Raw genomic sequence first — 23,049 nt, forward strand, 5'->3', positions numbered from 1 at the left:
TGGCAACCACCCATTCTACTTTCTGTCTCTAAGACTGTGGCTGCTCTAGGTACCTTATATGCATGAAATTATACAGTGTCTCTCACTTTTTATTGAATGTTATTTTCTTAGTCCATTTTCTGTTGCTTATAACAGAATACCTGAAACTGAGTAATTTACAAGGAAGCAAAATTTATTTCTTACAGTTATAGAGGCTGAGAAGGTCACGATAGAGGGAGTTGCATCTCGGTGAGAGTCTTCTTGCTAGTGGAGACTCTGTGCAGAGTCCTGAGGCGTCTCAGGGCATCACACAGAGAGGGGGCTGAGCATGCTAAAGTGCTAGCTCAAGTCTCTCTTCCTCTCTTATAAAGCTACCGGTTTATCTTCCATGATAATCCATGAATCCATGAACAGAGTACTCCACAATCCACTCACCTCTGAAAGGCCCCACCTCTCAATACTGTCACATTGTGGATTAAGTTTCAGCATGTGTTTTGGAGAGGACATTCAAACCATAGCAACTGTCCTCTTTTGTAAGATTATAACCACTCTTGAAACAAAATGGAGACTGAATGAACAAATAAAATTGCCTGATGTCAAGAGGAGTTCTACTCTGTATCTATGAAGTCAGTGGTAAGGACATAATGTTTGCCAATTAGAACAAAACACAATCGAATGTAAAAAATATTCATCATTTAAATGGTTACTTGTTCAGATAAAAAGCATATTTAAAATAACAGGTCAAGGGAGAGATTGAATATAACACAGGTTCCCTCAAGGACAGCAATGTTAAGATAATTGAGCAAGGAAGCAATTGTAGATTCCAACTCACTGATTTAATCAGCTAAATGCCAAGGTGCTGGTCACAAAGATTACCGGCACAGCTGCCTGCAAGATCATGGTTCTCAAACCTTAGTGTACATATGAATGTATTACCACAAGCCTATCAAATCAGAACCATAATGACTGCGACTCAGGAGTCTGAATGTGTCACCAGCTACCCTGGTGGTTTGGTCTTAGGAGGTTCTTAGTGTTAAGAAATGATGGTCAGTGCAGTAGATTAGACCAGAGACTGTGAGGTTTGCCTCCATTCAGTTTGCTAGTATAATCTTGGATTATGTTATGACTATAGTGCCATGGTATCCATCACTACCTGTTTCATTTTCTTTCATTTAGCATGGCCTGACTGAGCTATTTAAAGAGGGGCAGAGGCAGGAGTGAATGATGCTGGAAATAGATCCTTATTCAACCCTGCAGCAGAGGGTCAGCCGCGGGCCCTGCTGTTCTCCCATCATCATTATAGCCTTGAGACTAGACCTCATGGTTGTTTTATCTTGTGGGTTTTGTTTTTTTTTTTTTTTTCTTCCTGGTCTGCCTCTGTGTCATCAGGTACAAACTGGAGGGAAAAGACTGGCATCCATGGAGCTGTATTCAGCATGAAAGATCAGTATCTGGCTTCCCTCTCGTTTATGACTCTTACTTTCTTTCTTTCTAGAATATGTCTGTCCTGGAGAATCACCACTGGCGATCTACAATTGGCATGCTTCGAGAATCAAGGCTTCTTGCACACTTGCCAAAGGAAATGACGTAAGTGCTGCCGAGATGAAACATACTGATGTGCACACAGTAAAGACAAGCCACTTTCTCTAGGGCAGGCTTGGGACCCTTTGCGTGAATGGCAGAGAGCCAGCCGGCTGTGCTTCCTGCCTGCACTGAGCTGTCTATCAGAGGAGATTTGGTGTCAGTTACAGCAACCCAGAAACCAAAATCTCTCTGTGTGCTTTCAAAGGGCCTTGCACAGTCAATGACCTACAGTCAGGAAAAGGGATAATAAACAGCTCTCAGTTTTCACAGGCTTCAGCATCAGTGCTCGGCTTTGCCAAATTCCCGTCCTTTAGTTTAGCGAAATTGTCCTCCCATGTAGATCCAAATAATAAATATTTATCAAGAAGGAACCCAGGCATTCTCAAGCTAGAGTTCAAAAAAGTATGTTTTGTAATTGCCAGTCTTAGCAAAAATAGAAGTCAGAAATTATTTTCTAAAATGTCTTTTGCTAAGTAATTGAAATGACCCTAGCAGTTTTTTCACCAATTAATTTACCTTATGTCTCTTGCACTTTAAACAGAAGGGGAGACACTCATTTTCTGGTTCACTATTGGATAGCCATGGTATGTAGGCTGAGTCCCACTAAATCCGAGGCCATTGCTTCGTTTTCCTGCCGGCCCCAAGTTAGCTGCTAATACTGGCTTCCAAGGTCGCCATTAATTCTGATCTGTTTAATGAACACGTGCAGAGCCCAAGAAACTTAGGTGAAAAGAGGACATAGATTGCTGTACCCTTCTTCAAGACAGGCACATAAATTGAGGTCAAGGACCAAGTGGTGTCTCCCAACTGAACAAGCAGTATACTCTGGGTTGCGGATTGATTCCTGGCCCTCTGATTTGATCTCATGCTGTTTCCTAGCACCCAGAGGAATGTGAAATTTGCAGGAGGAATTTCAGTTCTGATAAATTGTTACTCCCTGGAACTAAATAAAACCAGCTCTCGTGCATGGAATAAAAACTTATGCCTTTTACTAAAATAATAAAGTGCAAAGATTGGAAGAATTAAATGTAAAAAGAACTAAAAACTAGAGCAAGAAATCAAGTGACAAGAAGAAGAGAAAAGAGGAGGTAAGGGGAGAGACAGATAAAGAAGAAAGAAGGAGAAGGAAAGGAAGAATAGTGAGAACAGGAAAGAAAATGCAAGAGAAAGGGGAAAGGACTCTTGGGTGACCAGGCTTCTCCCAGTCAGTACCTGCATTCATCCTGTTACTCAACTAATATTTCTTTCCTGAAATATTCATTTCATGTCTATGGATTCCATTGAAAAATATATTTTTATGTGTCTTTGTGGAACACAGTGTTATAAATTGCTTTTGCCAGAAGAATAACTGTCATACAATAGTATATGTGAAAACTTTATAACAAAAGTCATTATCATAATCATTATTTTTCCTTCTATCACAGGTAAATGATTTAATGTCATTTTTCTGATTTTAAAAGTAGGGCAGGTTAATTATAAAAAGTAAGGAAAAGTCAGGAAAGTGTTAGTTTGAACTATGTGAAGTTGCTCTTTTTAAGGGCCAAAAACAGGAGATTTTTAGCACTTTCATTGATTCAGCTTGATAAGGAAGAGAAAACTGAAATTACTAGTAATTCTGCCATCCAGGGATAGTTCACGTTAACCTGGCTAGTTTATTTTTGTTTAGTCTTTTTTCAAAACAAACTTATTTTAACAAAATATGGTTATTTGGGGAACTTATTTAACAGTTTATGTCCTGAAATTTTTTATTTACTCTAAAGACTTTTTTTCCAAATCATTAAACCTGCTACATAAATTAAAATTATTTTATCAGTCATATGGCATTATTGTATACAACTACTGCCTTTCATTTGGAATTTAAATGGTTTCCAATATCCCAAAGTTTGATACTCTATTTTCTCAGGAAGTCTTTGTAGATAAAACTTGTTGGTCAGAAAGGTCTGAATTTTTAAGTTTCTTGTATATTATTCAATTGTTCTTCTAAAAGGCTGTATCTACCTGTATTCCCACTGATGGATTATTAGAAAATGTACCAATGTACCATCACCAAAACTGAGTTTTATCTTTATTATCTTTTTAAAATATTTGCAAATTTGACATTTTTGTATGAATATATATATGTACAAATACATATATAGAGAGAGAAAGTAGTTTTCATTAAATTAGTATGCATCCTTTACTTACAACCAAGATTGAAATTTTTCATATATTTGCTGATCATTGCTATTTCTTTAGAGAACAGATTTTTATATTTGGTCTCTTCCTATTTTCCTATCAGTGTTATTCATTTGTTAGAACTCTTTGTATATTAACTACAGCAACCATTTGTTACATGTGGTAAATATTACTTGAAGTTTTCAGTTTGCCTTTTAATTTGATTCATGAAACATTTCACCTGATTAAAATTTTATTTTCCAATTATAAATTTAATAAATATTCATATTTTCAAAGAATTCATATAATTTCGAGAAGTATAAAGAAGAAAATTTAAGAATCAACCATAATCCCATTATAGATCTTTCCAATTTATTTTCTATGACCATAGAGATCATGCTTTACATACTTTGCATTTCATTTTTAGCATTAAAAAGATGACATTTTTCAATGTCAGTTACTATAGCTGTACATACTTCATAATTGCACAGTATGAGTATACCATGGTTTATTTCACTAATCTCGTTATAAATTTTTGTGATTTTTTTCCCCAAGGAATGCTTCATTATCGTAAACAACAATAGAATAAGCATCTTTGTAACATATCTTTACTAATTCTATCTTTACTAACATGTTAATGTTAATTTGTAGATGGACTGTTGGTCAAATTATTTATGTTCATCAAATGCTTTTTCCACTAATTCCTAAATTACCCTCCAGAAACATAGTACTAATTTATACTCCCTAATAAAGAATGAGGGGAACCATTTTTCTGATACCATTGACAGTATTGGGTATTACAATCTTTCAATAATTCAGCAAATTACTTAGCAATTACTTTTAATCCTCACCAATAAAAATGGGAGAAATAATATCACCTAGTGGTTTTAATTTGCTTTCTGCTATACTAATATTTAATATCACTTTATTTTTTGAGATATTTTGTATTTCTCTTGTGAATTTTCTGTTTTATATAATTGTTTTTATGTTCAGAACTGGATTAAAGATGTATGTGTGGCTTAAAAACAAAAATGTTCATGGTGAAACTATAAAGCTTTTAGAATATAATGTAGGGAAATATTTCATCAGAGTTGGGAAAAATTTCTTAAAGAGGAGAAAAAACCAGCCATAAATAAAAAGATTTATAGATTAAACTACATTAACAATTAAGACTTCCTGGCGGCACTGTGGTTCATGCCTATAATCCTAGCACTTTGGGAGGTGGAGATGGGAGGATCACTTGAGGCCAGGAGCTGGAGACCAGCCTGGTCAACATAGTGAAACTCCCATCTCTATTTATAAATTTTAAAATAAAAATTATAAAAATTAAGACTTCATCAATAGACATCATAAAGACAGCTAAAAGACAAACCACAGACACAATATTTGCAACACACAGCTGACAAAGGACCAATATTTACAATGTGTAAAGAATTTCAGAATCAAAAAGAAAAAGACAACTTAACAGAACAATATAGACAAAAACCAGAGTAGAAACTCCACAAAAGAAGTACAAATGGCCGATAAACACATGAAAATATGTCTAGCCTCATTAGTAAACAAGAAAATTCATATTAAAACTATAGTGAGTTGCATGACATGTCCATCAAACTGGCAAAAAATGTAAAGGGTAAGAATGTAGAACAATGAGAATCTCACCTGCTACTGCTGGGAGTGCAAATTTATACCATCATTTTGGAAATAATTGACATTATCTAGTAAATTGAAGGTAAACATACCCTGTCATCCAATTTTTGCATTCCTGAATATAAACCCTAGGGTGACTTCTGCACATGCATAACTGGAGGTATATAATTATATTTACTGTGGCTTTTTTCATAGTAGCCAAACACTAGAAAAAACTCAAGTGACCATGAAAAGTAGAATGGATAATGGAATGGATTTCATTATCAATGGAATTTTACAGAGTGGTGTACACTATAACAAAAGAGGATAAACTATAGCCTATACATCAACGTGAAGGAATTTCAAAAACATAATGTTTAGCTAAAGAAGTCAGTCACTGATACATACCATATAACTTAAAGTTCAAAAGCAGTTAAATTGTGTGGTTTAGAGATGCACTCACAGGTGGTAAAATCCTAAGTAGCAAGAAAATTATTAAAACAAAGAACAAGAAAGTGGTTAACTTCCAGGCTTGAAAGGAAAGGGGATGTGATGAAACAGGCAATGTGACCTCTGGGGTACTGGCAGGTAGTGTTCTTGACCTGAGTGGTGATTACAAGGTGTTCATTTTCTATTTATTCATTAAACTATATATGTATTCCCTATGCACTCTACTTAAATATATTTTATTTTTAAAGGTAAATTTTACAAATATTTATAGATCTTCCCTTTATTACTTTTTATATGTGAGGTAAAGCTCTAACTTGCTTTATCTTTCTAAGATATCCCATTTTCTCTATACCATTTGTTGACTAATATATCTCTTGCCCACTGGTTTTGTAACAGTGTCTTAATTAGTTACTGTTTTTGAAGTTCCAGAATCTCTTTCTGGTCTATGTATTGTGTTCCATTGATGGATCTTTCCATCCCATAGTACCACTTACTATTATTCTCTTCATTTTTATTACTATTGGTATGCCCTTTCCTCTCTCCATGCACATCTTCATGTATGAACCCTAAAAACACACCACAGAGCTCATGATTCCGCTAGTCTTTTGTGTCCTCCCTAAAGCATGCATTTCTATTTGGCTTTCAGGTCTTTTCACCCATAGGAATGTCTACACTACCACAACTTCGTTTTTCAAGGTTTCAATCACTTTATACGGTTCTTGGCATGCCTCCTGTCCAAGGACGGAACTGGTGGGTGAGAGACTTGCTCTTAGGCAGTGAAAGACTGGCACATTGTGTAATAAACAGAATCAAAGGCAGAAATTAGATTACAAGCCACCTGATGATGAAATCAATCACCCTCATCAAAGGGATTTGCTGTGTGTGTTTTTCTCTTTCATTCTTGTGGATGCAGACAGGATATTGAACAGCAGCTGGGCTCCTTGATCTTGGCAACAGACATCAACAGGCAGAATGAATTTTTGACCAGATTGAAAGCTCACCTCCACAATAAAGACTTAAGACTGGAGGACGCACACGACAGGCACTTTATGCTTCAGGTAAACAAAACAATAAAAGTCATTCTTTTTGTTGAGTAAAAACACTCAGCTGTGATACAGTGAGCTATGATTGCACCACTGCACTCCAGCCTGGGTGACAGAGTGAGATCCTGTCTCTAAAGAAACACAAAACAACAAAAATCCACTCAGGGCCATGATCAATAATTTTAGCACATTTGAGAAGGAGTTATCTCCGATGGTATGAGTTAGAGCAGTGACCTATTTTAGTAAAGGCTTTGAAATGCATGAAAGTTATAAGTGGTTCCCAACCAAGCAAAATCTGGGTTTTAGGTCAACAAGTTGATAATCTCACTTTTCTTGTTCAGTAACTCATTTATCACAGAGTAATCCTGCTGGATGGCTGCATGCAGTAAAGGTCTACCACATTTTGTGGCTTGGTATAAAATCAGCTACTGTGATACCCATGCAATTTTAAAAATTTGTTTCTGAAACACAAAAGCATATTATATTAACTACAGTACATACAAAAATTGAAAGACAAGTGGCCTCCCTTTACCTTAAACCTATTTAACTTGATTTCCTTTTACTATCTAAACTTCTATTTTCATCTGGGTCTTAAACATGTTTATCTGGTCTTATTTGTAGGCAGCAAAAAATAAAGTCAAACTGAATTGAATTACATTGGGTCAAGTCCATTCCTGTTTTACTCCATGGCAAGAAGCCATTTGTGACATGACAAATTACATCAGGGCAGAGTGGACATCACAAATAAAAATGTGACCTGGCATCCAAACCAGAACCTTCTTTCTTGATCTTCCATTTTCTCTTGTCTTCCTTTTCTTTTGGCCCAAAAAACAGTGAATGGACCCCAGACTCATCTAGATAGAGGAGATGGAGCTACACCTGGAGATTGAATCATGCAGTTTTGTTCCAGGCTTTCATGCTACCCTCTGTAGCTGTCCAAAGTGCTTCATCCTTGCCAGGAAATACCCTACTCCCAGCTGTAGAACTATGACTCCTTCCTTATTTCTTTCCAAACTAGGCTTCTAGTCCCTGAATGCCACAAGGATCAGCCAGGTGTCTGATTTAAGTGACTAAAGCCAAGTTGTGAATAGCTGAAAGATTTGGCCTTGAACACTTGCATTTCAAAAGGAAGTCTTGCTAACTCAAATGCATTCCTTAAGGCAGAGGCTGGAGGAGGCTTCTCTGACACTTACCTACTTCAACATGTACTGGTACCCCCACTAACCAGGAAACAAATATAAGCAACTAAATTTGAAAGTTGATATGATCCAAGGCTCTTCCAGACTCCAGCATTGCTCTCTGTTCTGTGATCCCAAGGAACTGGGTCAAACCAATGAACACTGCTGGTCTCTTGGTAGCAGGTGGTGATTAAAAGGCATAATCTCCTTCTCTGGGAATTCAAGGTAACTCTGGTAGGGTCATCATTACTGGCAAAAAGCTGGCATCCCAGATCCAGACCAGTGTGAGGCAAGCCAAGAAGGCCCTAATTTAGCTGTGCAAACAAAGCATTCCTAGGTTTGATATGACTTCGTTCCCTGACTGGCAGTCTGCGCTTACACATGCAGACATAAATGCCAACACGCATAATTTAAGTGATGTATGGAGTTAGTCAGTGTGGCTACTGTGACAGTGAGGTTCAGATGATCTCACTTGAGCCTGGCCAGGGACCCTGCAACCTCCCTGCCTGCAGGAGGTGGGACTACAGAAGGAGCCAGGCCATGGCTTTCCTTGGCCTGCCCACCCAAGTCTCTTCCAGCAAGCTACATGTCCTTGGACTGTGGCTCTTCTCTCCTCACTGCTATAAAGCCAGCATTCTCAATGCAGGCTTTGTATAGTGGTGAATAAGTGCAGTTTCCTGAAGAAGCATGTCGGGGAGGTACTCTGTAAATATGGGCCTGGTACTGTGAGCAGACTGAACAGCCTGATAGTCCCTTTGGCTTGGGGTGCTTTGCAACTGAAGGAGGATCCTCTGACAATCTCTCCCTGCCCTGTCATTTCTCAGATCGCCTTGAAGTGTGCCGACATTTGTAATCCTTGTAGAATCTGGGAGATGAGCAAGCAGTGGAGTGAAAGGGTCTGTGAAGAATTCTACAGGCAAGGTTAGTAGTGATCCAACAGCTGAGATTTCATTGCCCTGTCTTCTTTTAGGCATTTATCCTAATAAAACAGGAAATGGCTGATCTATCATGACATTTGTTCTTTCATCAACTCTTGTTATCCTAACCTTTCTCTTTAACTCTCTTGGAACTAATCCAGTGCTTTTTTGGAAAAAGTTAAAAATAAATAACATTGACGTATTGACTTACTACAGAAACAGGTAGTAATGAGGCAAAATAAAAATGAGCAAAAGTGGGACATTGATTATAAATGGCTCTCCTCTGTGGATATAAGAATGTGTGGGACAGTTTGATTTTGACTTTGACCTTCATTTTAATGAGCTAAGTGCAGCCTAAAGGCTAAATGTCGTTTGAGGTCAATGTTTTCCACTCTGACAGAAGAACTTAGACTCCTTTTGTATTCTTTCTCCTTGCTTTCTTAAAAAAAAAAAAAATTAATGATGAAATTGGACACAGCTGACCAAAAAGTGGGTTCTTCCTTTCAAATACAGTTTCAACAGTGAGGTAGAAGGATTTTGCTGTGAAAAGACAAGTGGCTCTGAACTAGGGTATAATTTTTTAAAGATTAACCTCATTCAGAAATAAAGCAATGAATTAGCAAGCAGGATCCTGATGTTGGGCGGGGTATCAGCGTTTAAATACAGCCTTGTTTCTTCAGGCTGGGTTTCAATGTGCAGGATGTTTGTTCAGGCATCAGCAGTGCCCTCATGCTAGTGACAGAATCAGGTTTGAGAGGCTGAGAACAAATAAAGCTTGAAGTGTCCCACATACCAGCTCTGTGGGGAGGTCAAATAGCAACAGTGAGCCTTTTGGAGAAGGCACCATTGACAGATGCGTCAATAACATCGTGATGGCCCCAAAGACAGAAGAAGAATTGACTGAGCTCATGTGGGGCCAGAAGGCTCTGCTCACTGTGTCCTTCTCTCAGAATAAAAGGGCTCATGTAACTCCTACAACTCTGTATATAATTTCACTTGAATTGAGTATAAGTGGTTAGAAATCAAAATATCAGTTTGCCCCTAAATAAAATCTCCAAGGAGGGTAAAACAAAAGGAAGTATGATGAAATTGGAGCTAGGGGGCTTTAAATTAGATATAATCAATACTTTCTTTACTGTTTGATATGTTAAATATTGAAATACCATAGTGAGAGAGGGGCTAAGATCTCCAGCCTTGCAAATCAAACAATGAGATAGAGGAAGGGGTCTACTCTAGCCCACTTGGTTTTGACTCAATCATGTCCAGCATGATTAAAGTGCACAAGTCAGCATCGACTGCAGTGTAAACCTTTTGTTTTCTCATCCTGCACCTTATTTGGATTCTGAGCACCTTGGGGCAGGACCATGTCACTTACGTAGATAGTAAGGCCCATAGTGCCAGTAAATCAAAGTTGTCAACTAAGTACAGTAAATGGTATCAACCAAGAAATGTAACCTATAAGATTTCTTTTCTCGGGCCTGGCATGGTGGCTCACGCCTGTAATCCCAGCACTTTGGGAGGCTGAGGCAGGCGGATCACCTGAGGTCAGGAGCTTGAAACCAGCCCAGCCAAATGGTGAAACCCAGTCTCTACTAAAAATACAAAAATCAGCCGAGTGTGGTGGCACCCACCTGTAGTCCCAGCTACTCAGAAGACCGAAATAAAAGAATTGCTTGAACCCAGGAGGGCGGAGGTTGCAGTGAGCCGAGATCATGCCACTGCACTCCAGCCTGGGCGAGAGAGCAAGACTCTGTCTCCAAAAAAAAAAAAAAAAAAAAAAAAAAAAAAAAACGTCTTTTCTCAAAACTGCTTATTGTCCTAGTAATATATGCACACATAACATGGAAAAACCTAAAACATTTGTGAGGCTGATCACTAAAAGCAGGCTTTCATATACCTTCCTCTGGCATGTTTCCTGGCAGAGGAAGAGTAGAAAGAGTAGATCTAGTCCTTTTTATTTAATAGCCTTATGGTCTAGTAGAAATTCTGCTTGTTTTAAGAGAAGATTATAGGCTGGGCGCAGTGGCTCACGCCTGTAATCCCAGCACTTTGGGAGGCCGAGGCAGGCGGATCACGAGGTCAGCAGATTGAGACCATCGTGGCTAACACAGTGAAACCCTGTCTCTACTAAAAATACAAAAAAATAAATTAGCTGGCCATGGTGGCAGGGGCCTGTAGTCCCAGCTACTTGGGAGGCTGAGGCAGGAGAATGACATCAACCAGGAGGCAGAGCTTGCAGTGAGCTGACTTCACGCCACTGCACTCCAGCCTGGGTGACAGAGCGAGACTCTGTCTCAAAAAAAAAAAAAAAGAGAAGATTAGATTCCCTGGTCATCCAAACTGCCTGTCTTCCCTACTGAATTATTATTTTTTTAATTCTATAAGGATGATTTGTGTCATTTTGATTAATCTTTCAGTTTAAGATTTGGACTCAAATCTCAGCTCATTCCAGCCTGCTGCTGGCGGGCAGGCTTCCACAGACTACTAACAGTCCTGGACAAAGTATCTTTAATGTGATTCATGATGTTAAGCAAAGCAAAACTCGTAAAATCAAGGCTGAAGACACAGGGGGAAAGGAAAACAAGATCCCATGAATTAGAAAAACTGTTATATTCTCAAAACAGAGATTAGGATTCCAAATACCATATACCTCCCTCCTCTTCCCCAAAAAACCTTAAAAAAATTAGACTTTGTCCTCTTGTGACTACAGATTGATATCATCTCAACCAACTAGTTTCCCAGAACCTTTTATTTAATGTCTGCTTCCAGCTTAGTCTAGTCCTCAGCAAAACTGATTGTCCTATGTACAAAACCCCACTGGAGATATTATGAAGAATACAAAAAACTACAGGTAGTCTATGCTTTGTACTCTCAAAGTACTAATTAGTATAGTTTCTACAGGAAAGAAACTATGCAAATTTCCCCTTTATATTCTCTACATTGGTTAGCAAAGTGTCTGAAACATAAGCGTGTTGAATAAATGAATGAATAAATGATCTAATTGGAAAACCTCTAATGATAGAGGTCACAGGAGAAGATCCAGTACCTTGAAAGGTAGGATCTGAGCTCAGTATTGAGTGATGTGCATTGTTCTATACTTTCCAATATGGTAACAACAAGACACATGTGACTGGTTAAATTTAAATTAAAATTTAATAAATAAAAAATAGAGTTCCTCAGTCTTGTTGATCATATTTCAAGGGGCTACCACAGTGGGCGATGTAGAGAACATCTCCATAATTGCAGCGAATCCCACTGGACAGCACTGGTCTAGATAGAATGGAATGGAAACCACTGAGGCAGGGATGCACCCTGCCTTGTAGACCAGCTCGGTCTCATAGAAGATAAGAATGAAAGGATCGTGGAGGCCCCTGGACACTAGGCTACAATAAAGAACATGACAATGGGCATCATCTCAAAAAGTGCGTTTAGGGCAATGTATATAGTTGAAGTGGAAGAAGAATTGGAAGAAGAAAACTAGCTAAGAAGCAACAACTAAGAATAAATTATCAACACACCAGACCAGGTTAAAGCAGAGTGAAAGGGGGCCAAAAAAGGTCATCTAAGAGGGAGAAACAGGATGTGAAACAAGATTTAAGAGGAAGAAACAAGCAGGGAGGTAGCAGGGTCCGCAGCCAGGCTCAGATGAGATGGAGGGTGAAGGGAAGGGAGAAGTAAAAGACAACTCCTCCAAGTGTCACACTTGACTGAAAAATCACTATTAACAGAAATATGGAGGTGAGGAGTGGAACTGGCTTTAGGAGAGTTTGTCTTAATATTATACGCTGTCCTGGCCTGCCCTCAGAAGGCTATGATCATCTGGAGTTGAAGAGTTAGGGTGGCCAGACTGCCCTGAACCACTCAGGTTAAGGCTGAATGATTTCTCCACTTCAGCCTTGAGGATTACCAGGGACAAGAAACCCCATGAGGCAGACTACAGTCTTAAAATGACAGAACTGTGGCCTCGGGAGGGCTTCAGCTCAATGGTTAAGCGCAGACACTTTGAAACCAAACTTCCTATGCTGGAATCCAGGCTCTCCACTTTACTACTGGTGTGACCTACTGGCAACATACTGGGTCAGTATACTTAACCTTCCCTGTGTCTCAGTTTCTTCATCTGTAAAATGGGGATTATAAGGTTATTATTTAGATTAAATTAACATATGCCTGGGAGGGTGGCTCACATCTGTAATCCCAATGCTTTGGGAGGCTGAAGCCGGAGGATTACTTGAAGCCAGGAATTTGAATCCAGCCTGGGGAACATAGAGAGATCCTTTCTCTACTTTAAAAAAAATGAACAAAACAATAGTAGCAGGGAGTGGTGGTACGTGCCTGTAGTCCCAGCTACTCAGGAGGCTGAAGCGGGAGGATCCCTTGAGCTCAATTGTTCAAGGGTACAGTGAGCTATGATGGCGCCACGGCACTCCAGCCTGGGTGTCAGAGTGAGAGCCTGCCTCTTACAAAAAACAATGACGATTTTTTATTAACATATGTAAAATGCTTAGAACAGTGCCTGGCACACAGTAATCACTATATAAATGTTTTTATCTCTTCTACTTTAGCAGAGTAGATTCACAACTGTGAACCTTCCACTGATTAACCAGATTAACTTTTGTGTTAGAAAAAACACTCAATTTTTTATGCTCAGGAAGGACTGATGAAGTATTTCAATGAAGTTTTATACAATGCATTTCTCCTTTGATCTTCTATTAGGTTGATGCAAATGTAATTGCGGGTTTTGCCATGGAAAGTAATAGCAAAAAAACACAATTACATTTGCACCAGCCTAATAGCTGACAAAGGCATTTAAAAAAAAAAAAAATTTCAAGCTGGATGCTGAGGTTCACACCTGTAATCCCAACAGTTTGGAAGACGGAGGCAGGAGGATTGCTTGAGCTCAGGAGATGAAGACGAGTCTGGACAACATAGCAAGACCTCATCTCTACTAAAAATAAAAATTAAAAAATATATATTAGCCAGGCGTGATGGCACATGTCTGTAGTCCGAGCTACTTGGGAGGCTAAAGCAGAAGGATTGCTTGAACCCAGGAGTTCGAGGCTGCAGTGAGCTAAGATCATGCCACTGCACTCAAGCCTGGGTGACAGAATGAGACCCTGTCTCAAAAAGAAAAAAAACACCATTCTGACCTTTATACTTTTGTCACCTTTAGTTGCATTAGGTAAAATTCTAAGGAATGAGAATGGAAGATTCTGATTAATTTTGTGGTTACAGACTGAGGTGCTGCTTAGATGAGATCTTTCTAGTCCTTCTACCTCATTCCCTACCTACTTATTGTTCCTGGTTGTCCTCAGGTGAAACAAGACTAGGGTCAGGCAGTGTGAAAGTGGAGTGGGGAGAAGGAAGGATAAAACCTGTTTTCTTAACCTGTCACTTAAAGCCAGAACTTTTATTTCATGTGAGGAAACTTCTCATTTGTTGTTTTCTTGTTTTTATAGGTCTTGTTCAAAAATTTATTCTAGTCTCAGAGCACACCTACTCGCAATGAGCCATTATGAACGGTCATTGGCACCATGGTATTTTAAATTATTACGGAAACTACCAAAGTAAGGCAGAGCAAGACGGTGCTGAATGGTCCTTAAGTGATAACAAGTCAGGAAACAGTAATTCCCAGAATAACTTCTTCTGACGAGGTCATTAAAATTATTACTACTCATTTTATAAATTCTAGATTTCCAATGTGTGTTGTTTTTTTTTTCTTCTTAGGTGAACTTGAACAGAAATTTGAACTGGAAATCAGTCCTCTTTGTAATCAACAGAAAGATTCCATCCCTAGTATACAAATTGGTGAGTTGAATTCAGTGTTAATTCCAGATAAATACCTTTGGCACATCTCACAAAAGTCACAAAGAAAAGATCTACACAGAGCTTTCAAAAGATCAGCACTGGAGGTTTAATCAACATCCTTTTGAATGGCTGAGTCCAAATTAACATTTTAATCGTGACTACTCTGCTAATTATCTGTCGAGATCTTATGATACATAGGATCAAAGCTTTGTTATAGGCCCTTAACTTGTATTATTTTAATTTTGTAGTTTAGAATCAAAACCAAAAAGAGTAGAAGAAAAGTAATAAGACTCAACTATTCGCACTCTCTGCAGGGCTTGAAGGTGGGAATCAGCTGAATCTGCCCTTAGGACCCTTCCAATCTGGGTCACTACTCCTCATCCCTAACACTCGCTCCCAAGAGCCCAATCTCTAGGCCTAGAGCCTGTGAGCCATGCTATCCCGCTGCATCCTGGGATCCCCTATTTCACTAGTCCTTCCTTCAAAACTTATTTTCAGGTTATTCTCCTAAACCACACTCTTTCAAATGTCAATGGTGGGAAACTGCTAAAGTATGATGCCAATGCATCCAAAACAATTATTGCTTTATCTAATTAAGTTATGCACTAGACCAAGAAGCATATCTGTGGAAATTTTAGGCACTGTAGTGGAAGAAATATTTTTGCTCCAGTAAGAAATTCTATCACACCTTAAGACACTCCACCAATTGCACCCACCTTTAAAGCAAGTCTTTCTTTTCCTTGCAGTTTACTTCCATTGAACCTCAACTCAGAGTTTTAACTCTTTTCCTTATAAATTCTGACCCTGACTACCAGTCAAATTGTCCTTAATATTGTTATGTAGTTTTCACAATCAAACAACTTCCTCCACCCCAAAGTTGGGAGCTGGGGGTGGTGGCATAAAAAGAAAACTAGAACCCAGAAAAGATGGTAATACAGAATTGCTGGGTGGCTGGCAGGGGAGTATCAGCAACAGAAATGCAGCTGCAGCCTCAGCCTCCTGGGAGGCAATTCTCTCCTATCAATTGCTTTAGCCATGGAGGTTCTGCAGACATGATTCAAAATTAGATGCTAACCAAAGTCCTAATCCTGAGGCTCCCTGTGTTAAGCTCTAGCGGGAAAGAAATTTACCAGGCAACTGTCAATGACATTTTGAACCCCCCAAACAAAAGGACTCACGTGGTTCAGCACACAACCTGGATTTGTGAGACAGACCTGATTTCAGAGATTCTGTCCTGTTGTTGTCATGAGAACACACTTATTTTGTCAGATCGTATGTCCTGATTTTCAGCTCAGGAAAATGTGGTTACCATAGATACCTCTTTTAAAAAGGGGCTGCGGGTTGAGTGAATAGGAAAATCCTAGGGATGCTACACCAGCACACCAATAATAAAGAGAAAGGGAAGGTGATTATAAAACAATCCTTAGTACATAGATCTTTCTCTGCTTCTGTTCCACATCTGCCAACTCGTAGAGGTTGAGGGTTGAGAAGTGGGGTGGCAGGGACAGATCAGGCTAAACAGGAAAAACCCAAAGAGATAAACGGAACTTGGTGGATGCTACAGGCTCTAGCCCCCAAGACAATGATTTTTCCAGTGGGTCCTAAGTAATGCAGCTATTTCCTCTGTCCTTATTCCTCTGACTGAAATGTTCCCCTCTTTTTCCTGCCTCAATCCAAAATGAGAATTTTCTGAGAGCTACTCTCAGGCTTAGATCTGATTTTTCTTTTTAAGTAATTTATATCTACCCAAATGGAACTAGGGCTTAATATCTCCTCCCCAGCTCCACACTTCCCGCTTTCTACCAAATTCAACACTTTAAAAGGAAGGTATTAACCGGGTGGGGTGACTCATGCCTGTAATCCCAGCACTTTGGGACGCTGAGGTGGGTAAATCCCTTGAGGCCAGAAATTCCAAACCAGCCTGGACAACAAGGCAAAACCCCATCTCTACAAAAAATACAAAAAAATAAAATTAGCTGGGTGTGGTGCCATGTGCCTATAGTCCCAGCTGCTCAGGAGGCTGAGGCAGGAGGATTACCTGAGCCCAGGGGGTAAAGGCTGCAGTGAGCCATGATCACACCACTGCACTCCAGCCTGGGCGACAGGGTGAGACCCCATCTCTTAAAAAATTAATTAAAACAAAAAATAAAAAGGTATTAAATCAGATGAATCTCTAATTGGTGAAATCTATAGAAGGCTAAAGAGAGAGGTTTTCCTTCAATCCTTGTCTACTCTGAGGCTACCATTCCTCCCTACTCCCCTTTCCTCCCCCAACCCCCTACCACCCCACCATCCCTCCGGGAGGACAACAGCCCAGCAATGTCAGTTCATCCCTTGAGAAGAGAGAGGCTGGCAGAACACACTGATGGAACAGGTTTCCAAATCTGATAATGTGGAAGCCTTAATTTGAAAAACTGCCTCTTGGTGTCGATTCAGACTTTAAAATCACTTTCCTACCTAGCATAAGAAGTCTTTATATCTGAAAAGTATAAATATAATGCCAGGGTCACTTAAGAAAATGAGGCTTCTCTTTTTTTCGAGAGTGGGATTTTAAAATGTTGGATTTATAACCTTTTTATACTGAGATAAACTTGATAAATATTCACACTTTGAACTTGAGAATAGTCTAATTTTGCAAACTGTCTTTAGATGTCTAATATCGCATCTCTTTGAAGGTGAATGATATTAGAAATTAAATATGGATATTGTGGAGGAGGTAAAGAAAATTCAAGAACAGCAAGCAAAACATGAAATCCTCATCTGCTGACAGCCTATACAACCTTACCAAAATTCCAAATACAGACATCAAGTCACTGGCTTAACTTTCCCCCTCCAGTTCAGGTTCTCTACTATGATCTCACAATATTTAAATCATATTTCACATAAGATGAGACAATGCAGAAATGTATAGTAACACTGTGTATTGCTGCATCCCTCTTCCATCTCTATGGCATTCTCAAAGGCCAAGTGTCTGCTATTTGTCCAACAAAAAGATAATCAAATCTAGCCTTGTAATTCACATGCCTGTAAACATACAGGATTAGCTGTTGGAAATTTTTGCTAGGCTGAATAACATTTGCCTTTCTCCCCACAGCTACACATCAAGGAAATACAATAAAACCTAAATAAGTCCAAGTTTGTGATGATTCCAATAAACAAGTCATGTTTATTACGAAAAGCACATTAACGCAGCAAAACATGATTAGAAAGCAACAAATCTTAAATATGTAAGAGAACAGACATGCAAACAAAGAGGCCTCATAGCAAACAATCTTATCTAGTCATTAAAGCAGGACTTTTATACAAGTAAAAATCTGTATTGAAAATGAGTGAACTTTATTTAAACTTAGTTATTTAACATAACTGAAAGCAAGACAGGACTATAAAATGATCATCTTGAAAAAGATATCCCACAGGGTAAGGGTATGAATTATTCAGCTGATCTAAATTCGTGCGGTGTCCCTTTCTGGTGTCATTTGCCCTCTCCATCCCTTCCCCACCTGCCTTCTTTAGCTCCGGCAGAGACTTTTTTATTTTTTAAAACATTTTTTACTTATACGTCTTTCTCTCTCTGCAAATAATAGCCAGTATTCACTGGGAGTTTACTATGTGCCAAGAGTTTTCTAAGCATTGTACGTACATTAAGTCATTTAATTGTCATAACAGCCCTATGAGTTTAGTATTCGCTTAAGCATCTTTTTACAAATTACAAATGAGGAAACTGAGGCACAAAGCCATTCAGGGACAAGCCCAAAGTGACACATCTTATGCTCCTAGGCTGAGAGGGTAGCCACCATCCTCTTGCTTGCCCTCCTGGCCCGGGAGCTGGACATTTTTATTAGGCTGAAAACATTTGCCATTTCTCCCCACAGCTACACATCAAGGAAATACAATAAAACCTAAGTAAGTCCGGGCGTGGTGGCTCAGGCCTGTAATCCCAGCACTTTGGGAGCCCAGGACAGGTGGATCACTTGGGGTTAGGAGTTTGAGACCAACCTGGCCAACATGGGGAAACCCCATCTCTACTAAAGATACAAAAATTAGTCGGGCATGGTGGGTCCCCAGTCATGCTTGGGAGGGAGAAAGCAGCGGGTTTCACCGCCCGGTGGTGCTGAGTCTGGCCTTGCCTGTTCTAGGTTTCATGAGCTACATCGTGGAGCCGCTCTTCCGGGAATGGGCCCATTTCACGGGAAACAGCGCACTGTCGGAGAACATGCTGGGTCACCTCGCGCACAACAAGGCCCAGTGGAAGAGCCTGTTGCCCAAGCAGCACAGAAGCAGGGGCAGCACTGGCAGCGGGCCCGATCAGGACCACGCAGGCCAAGAGACTGAGAGCGAGGAGCAGACGGCGCGGGAAGGCGACAGCCCCTAGAGGCCAGCCCAGCTCAGAGGCAGAGAGGATGCTTTCCTCCGGCAGGGACCCCAGAGGGCAGAAGCAGCGTGGAGGGGCCCTCACCCAGCAACCCAGCCAGTTTCTGGGTGTTGTCCTGGGGCTCTTTGGAACGCCACCTTCCTCCCACTTACCTGCCTCCCCTCCTTCTCGCAAATGTACAGAAGCCATTTGTCACCTTAGCATTCGCTGCCGAAATGAGCAACTACATTCAGTAATGTGGGAGCTGATCCCACGGGCAGACTCACCCTGCTCCAGGAGAAGACTAGGAGGAAGGAGGTGCTCCTGCCCTGTCCGCCATGGCCCCGGGTCGCACTGGAACAGGCAGCAGTTCCTAAGTCTGGAGCGTTTGAGCGTTTGCCGTCTGACTGCTGATCTGCGTGACAGAAACACCAGCATATTTGCAACGCCAAGGATATTGGTCTTAAGTGCAAGAGCACAAATGAGTGTGAGAGAAAGTACCTTCTATTTTAATAATAATTATAAAAATAATAAATCTTTTTAACTTTTATATTTTATGCACTAGACAATGGATCTGCAACTTTGGACTAAGATCATTCAATGTACCCAAACTTGAACAGGGGGTTCATTGTTTTGCTATTGACTTTATTATGCCACTTTGGGGCAGAGACTTGGCATCTTCTCAGTTTAAGAAACCATGTTTCCTATCCAATCCGAAGGGAAGGTGCTGTACAGTTCATTCCTTTGCACCATTAGCCAATCTGTCTTTTATGGATTCCATGACATGTTTATATTCACCCATGTACATTTTCTGTAAATGCCAAACGCTACTGATTCCCATGCCAAAATACATGAGTATTATGGGATTGCTACCTGTATAAACAATGGCACTGTGAACAGAATACTGTTAGTTTTAATACAAGAGAATGCATTTGTAAATATGGTATAGAGTTTATTAATATACTATTGTTTGCAGATAAAGGCCTTAACTTTAAACATCTTTCATCTTCTGAAAGCTGCCCGACTTAAATCCTCATAGATGTCTTTCTCAACTGCCTTCCCATGTCCATCTGTATGTTTTCCAGCTAAGGTCACAAACCAAAACTGAATAAAGTCTTTGAGGAAACATTTTGGAAACTTCACATGCATTCCGCTTGAGACCGTAGTGTTTAATCTATGGCACCAAGCATCGTTTCCTCAGATTAATGAGACCCTTCAACAAGCCTGAACCAGTCACTTTTCAACGCAGCGATGTTTTAACAAGCCAGCTGCTAAGCTTGTGTTTATGTGACTCTTGTTACAGAACATGGTGGTGCGTCAGCCTCACAGGAGACATAGCAGGTCTCGAAAACCTTCTATGACCCTGTCATTTAACCATCAGGGAATTCCCTGCTCCCATGCCACACATTTGTCTATTATGGCTACAGTACCAAAGTACTTTTGGTGTTTGGTTGGTGTGCATTTCTTTAGTGTCAATAGTAACTGGATTTTTCTTTTTCCTTAATCTCATGTGAACAACTACCCAACTGTTTAGCTGAAGTTGGTATTATTTAAGTAAAGAAAATATTTCAGTTTTATAACAGACTTTTCCTTCCTGGCAGGTCATTGTAGTTAATTATGTCTCTAGCTTGGAGTGTCACCTTGAAATTTCGTTGCCATTTTTTCTGCAGACACTTGGCCATAAAATCTGTTACAGCATTCTTCTCTAGGCTGCTAAATGCTGTGCATTGAACCTTTTCTTTAGAAGTTTCACCATAACTAATGTTAGATGAAAATTGTTGATGCCCCTTTATTTTTAAACAGTGTGGTAGTGGGAGATGACTATTCCTGCCACTATCAACCTGATCCTCGTGCTGATAGAATGACAGCTAGCACTCATTTCCTAAGTGCAACTGTTTGAGATTTTTCTCCTAACATACAAATGAAATACTGATTGGCCTGTAATAAGTTCCTATAGAGAGACTGAGGCTTGCAGAATTACTGTTCAGGGGAAACTTTGGAGAGTTGATTATATTTTCATTAAAGTAGGAGAGACTGTCAGATGGTGCTAAAGAAAGTGTGACAATCTTTTGAAATAGGTGGATGGTAAGTTGAAATTATTGATGTGGGTAAGAAGGAAGGTTGTGGAAAGTTAACACTAGCTTTGTATTTTGTTTTTTCTGTAAAATCATGAACTGATATATTTTTCTTTATCACTTTAGTATTCTGCAGTTCTCAGCTTGGTGAGGCCCCAAAAGTGAATATGTCAGATGTATTTCTGTTTCCAAACTTGTCTTACTTTGGTTTGATGGTACAGAGAAGGCTTTTGAGTGGTCTATTTTTAATATATATGAGGTCAAATCAAGGAAGGCAATTGCTGGGGACAAGAAAAGTAGAGGTAAGAAAGAAGACACTATTTTAGCTAATGGGGTTTCTGCCTTGGGACAAAAAATTTGCTTTGTTTAAATTATAATTATATAATAGTTTAAATAAATGAGATTGGAGGTGTTCTTAGTTCAGAGTTGATAGGGCAAAAGTGTTTACATTACAATTAGGTCTTGAAGAAGAGCTCACAGAGAAAAAACTACCAAATATCCAATGGGTAAGCCCATGATGTAGCCACTAGTACAATAAAAATCTGAAGTAAAATGAGGCATAAACTGGATGCAGCTGCCTCCTTCATTCAACTGGAGAGTTCTTGAGTTCCTCATTTGTTGGTAAAAAGAAAAAGACTGAAAATGTCTTTTTTTTTTCTTGCCTATTAGTGGCTCTCTTGCAATATTTCAATAGGAGTCCAATTACTAGTTCAAACACAGTGGCTGGGCATGGTGGCTCACACCTGTAATCCCAGCACTTTGGGAGACCAAGGTGGGCAAATCACAAGGTCAGGAGATCGAGACCATTCTGACCAACATGGTGAAACCCTGTCTCTACTAAAATACAAAAATTAGCTGGGCATGGCAGTGTGTGCCTGTAATCCCAGCTACTCAGGAAGCTGGGGCAGGAGAATCACTTGAACCTGGGAGGTGAAGGTTGTAGTGATCCGAGATCGCGCCACTGTACTCCAGCCTGGCAACAGAGCTAGACTCCGTCTCAAAGAAAAAACAAAAACAAAAAAACACAGCTATTGGATCATCCACAGATTTTTTCTTTACAATCTTGTTCTCCTTGTCCATGGACCATCAATAGTTGACTCACCAAGTTTAATTCTTCCATTGCTTGAGAAGAAAGGAATCAAAGGACTGTGTGTAGTAAGCTGGCAGTAAAGTTAAGATCAAATTAAGACACAGAGAGAATATATATCACTGCCAGGCCTGATAGGCAAAACCTGCTCTTCCTTTTGATAGCAGTGATGAATTGTCAGGACCTTATTTATGAAACCCTGACCTACCCGTAACTCCCTGCTAGGCTAAGTAAAAACCAGGCTCTTTCTCCCTGCTTATGGCTCCCCACAAAGGGGCTTGCGGCGTGTCCTGCAACTTTGTCTTCAGTTAGTGCTTCCTACAAAACTAGGACTTGTTTTGTAATCTTCTCTCATGTTGAATCAGATCTGCTCACTGATTTAGGTTTGGTTATGAGCTTGTATCTCACTGTATTTCTCATGCTTTGTTCTTTCAAACAGATCCTTTAAATTGTGTCATTTTGTGTACACATGTGAGGTTTGGAAAAAAAAAAAAAAAACACCTTGTGAGTTTTGCTCAAAATGTGGCCTAAGTAGCCATTGGCATGTCTAGATGAACAATTAAAAATAAAGATAATTTCTTTAAAATATCACAAGATGAAAATATCCTAATTCTCACCAGGTAACATGTTACCAGCCAACGAATTAGATTCAATAAAAGGAACCCACTGCTCAGGAGAGGAAACATTCAAGGAAAGAACACAGATGCAAACATGGTCCACATGACTCATTCCACTTTGGGGGCACAGAAACGCTCATATCCATGAAGGTATCACTTGCTCCTTAGTGCCAAGTTAGGGAA

The 23,049-nt window shown here is 39.7% G+C and overlaps 1 protein-coding gene across 2 annotated transcripts in view; it reads left to right on the plus strand.

The window, feature by feature from the left end:
- Positions 1–22,837, plus strand: part of PDE7B (phosphodiesterase 7B) — a 342,996-nt gene extending 320,159 nt beyond the window's left edge. For both annotated transcript variants that reach the window (XM_026455008.1, XM_026455007.1), the window contains 5 exons: positions 1,475–1,566; positions 6,707–6,851; positions 8,839–8,935; positions 14,656–14,736; positions 18,873–22,837. In XM_026455008.1, coding sequence (XP_026310793.1) covers positions 1,475–1,566; positions 6,707–6,851; positions 8,839–8,935; positions 14,656–14,736; positions 18,873–19,108 — 651 coding nt within the window. In that variant the 3' untranslated portion in view covers positions 19,109–22,837. The remainder of the gene's footprint in view (positions 1–1,474; positions 1,567–6,706; positions 6,852–8,838; positions 8,936–14,655; positions 14,737–18,872) is intronic.
- The last annotated feature ends 212 nt before the right edge of the window (positions 22,838–23,049 follow it).

The sequence above is a fragment of the Piliocolobus tephrosceles genome, chromosome 5 (assembly GCF_002776525.5).
Source record: "Piliocolobus tephrosceles isolate RC106 chromosome 5, ASM277652v3, whole genome shotgun sequence".
NCBI lineage: Eukaryota > Metazoa > Chordata > Mammalia > Primates > Cercopithecidae > Piliocolobus > Piliocolobus tephrosceles.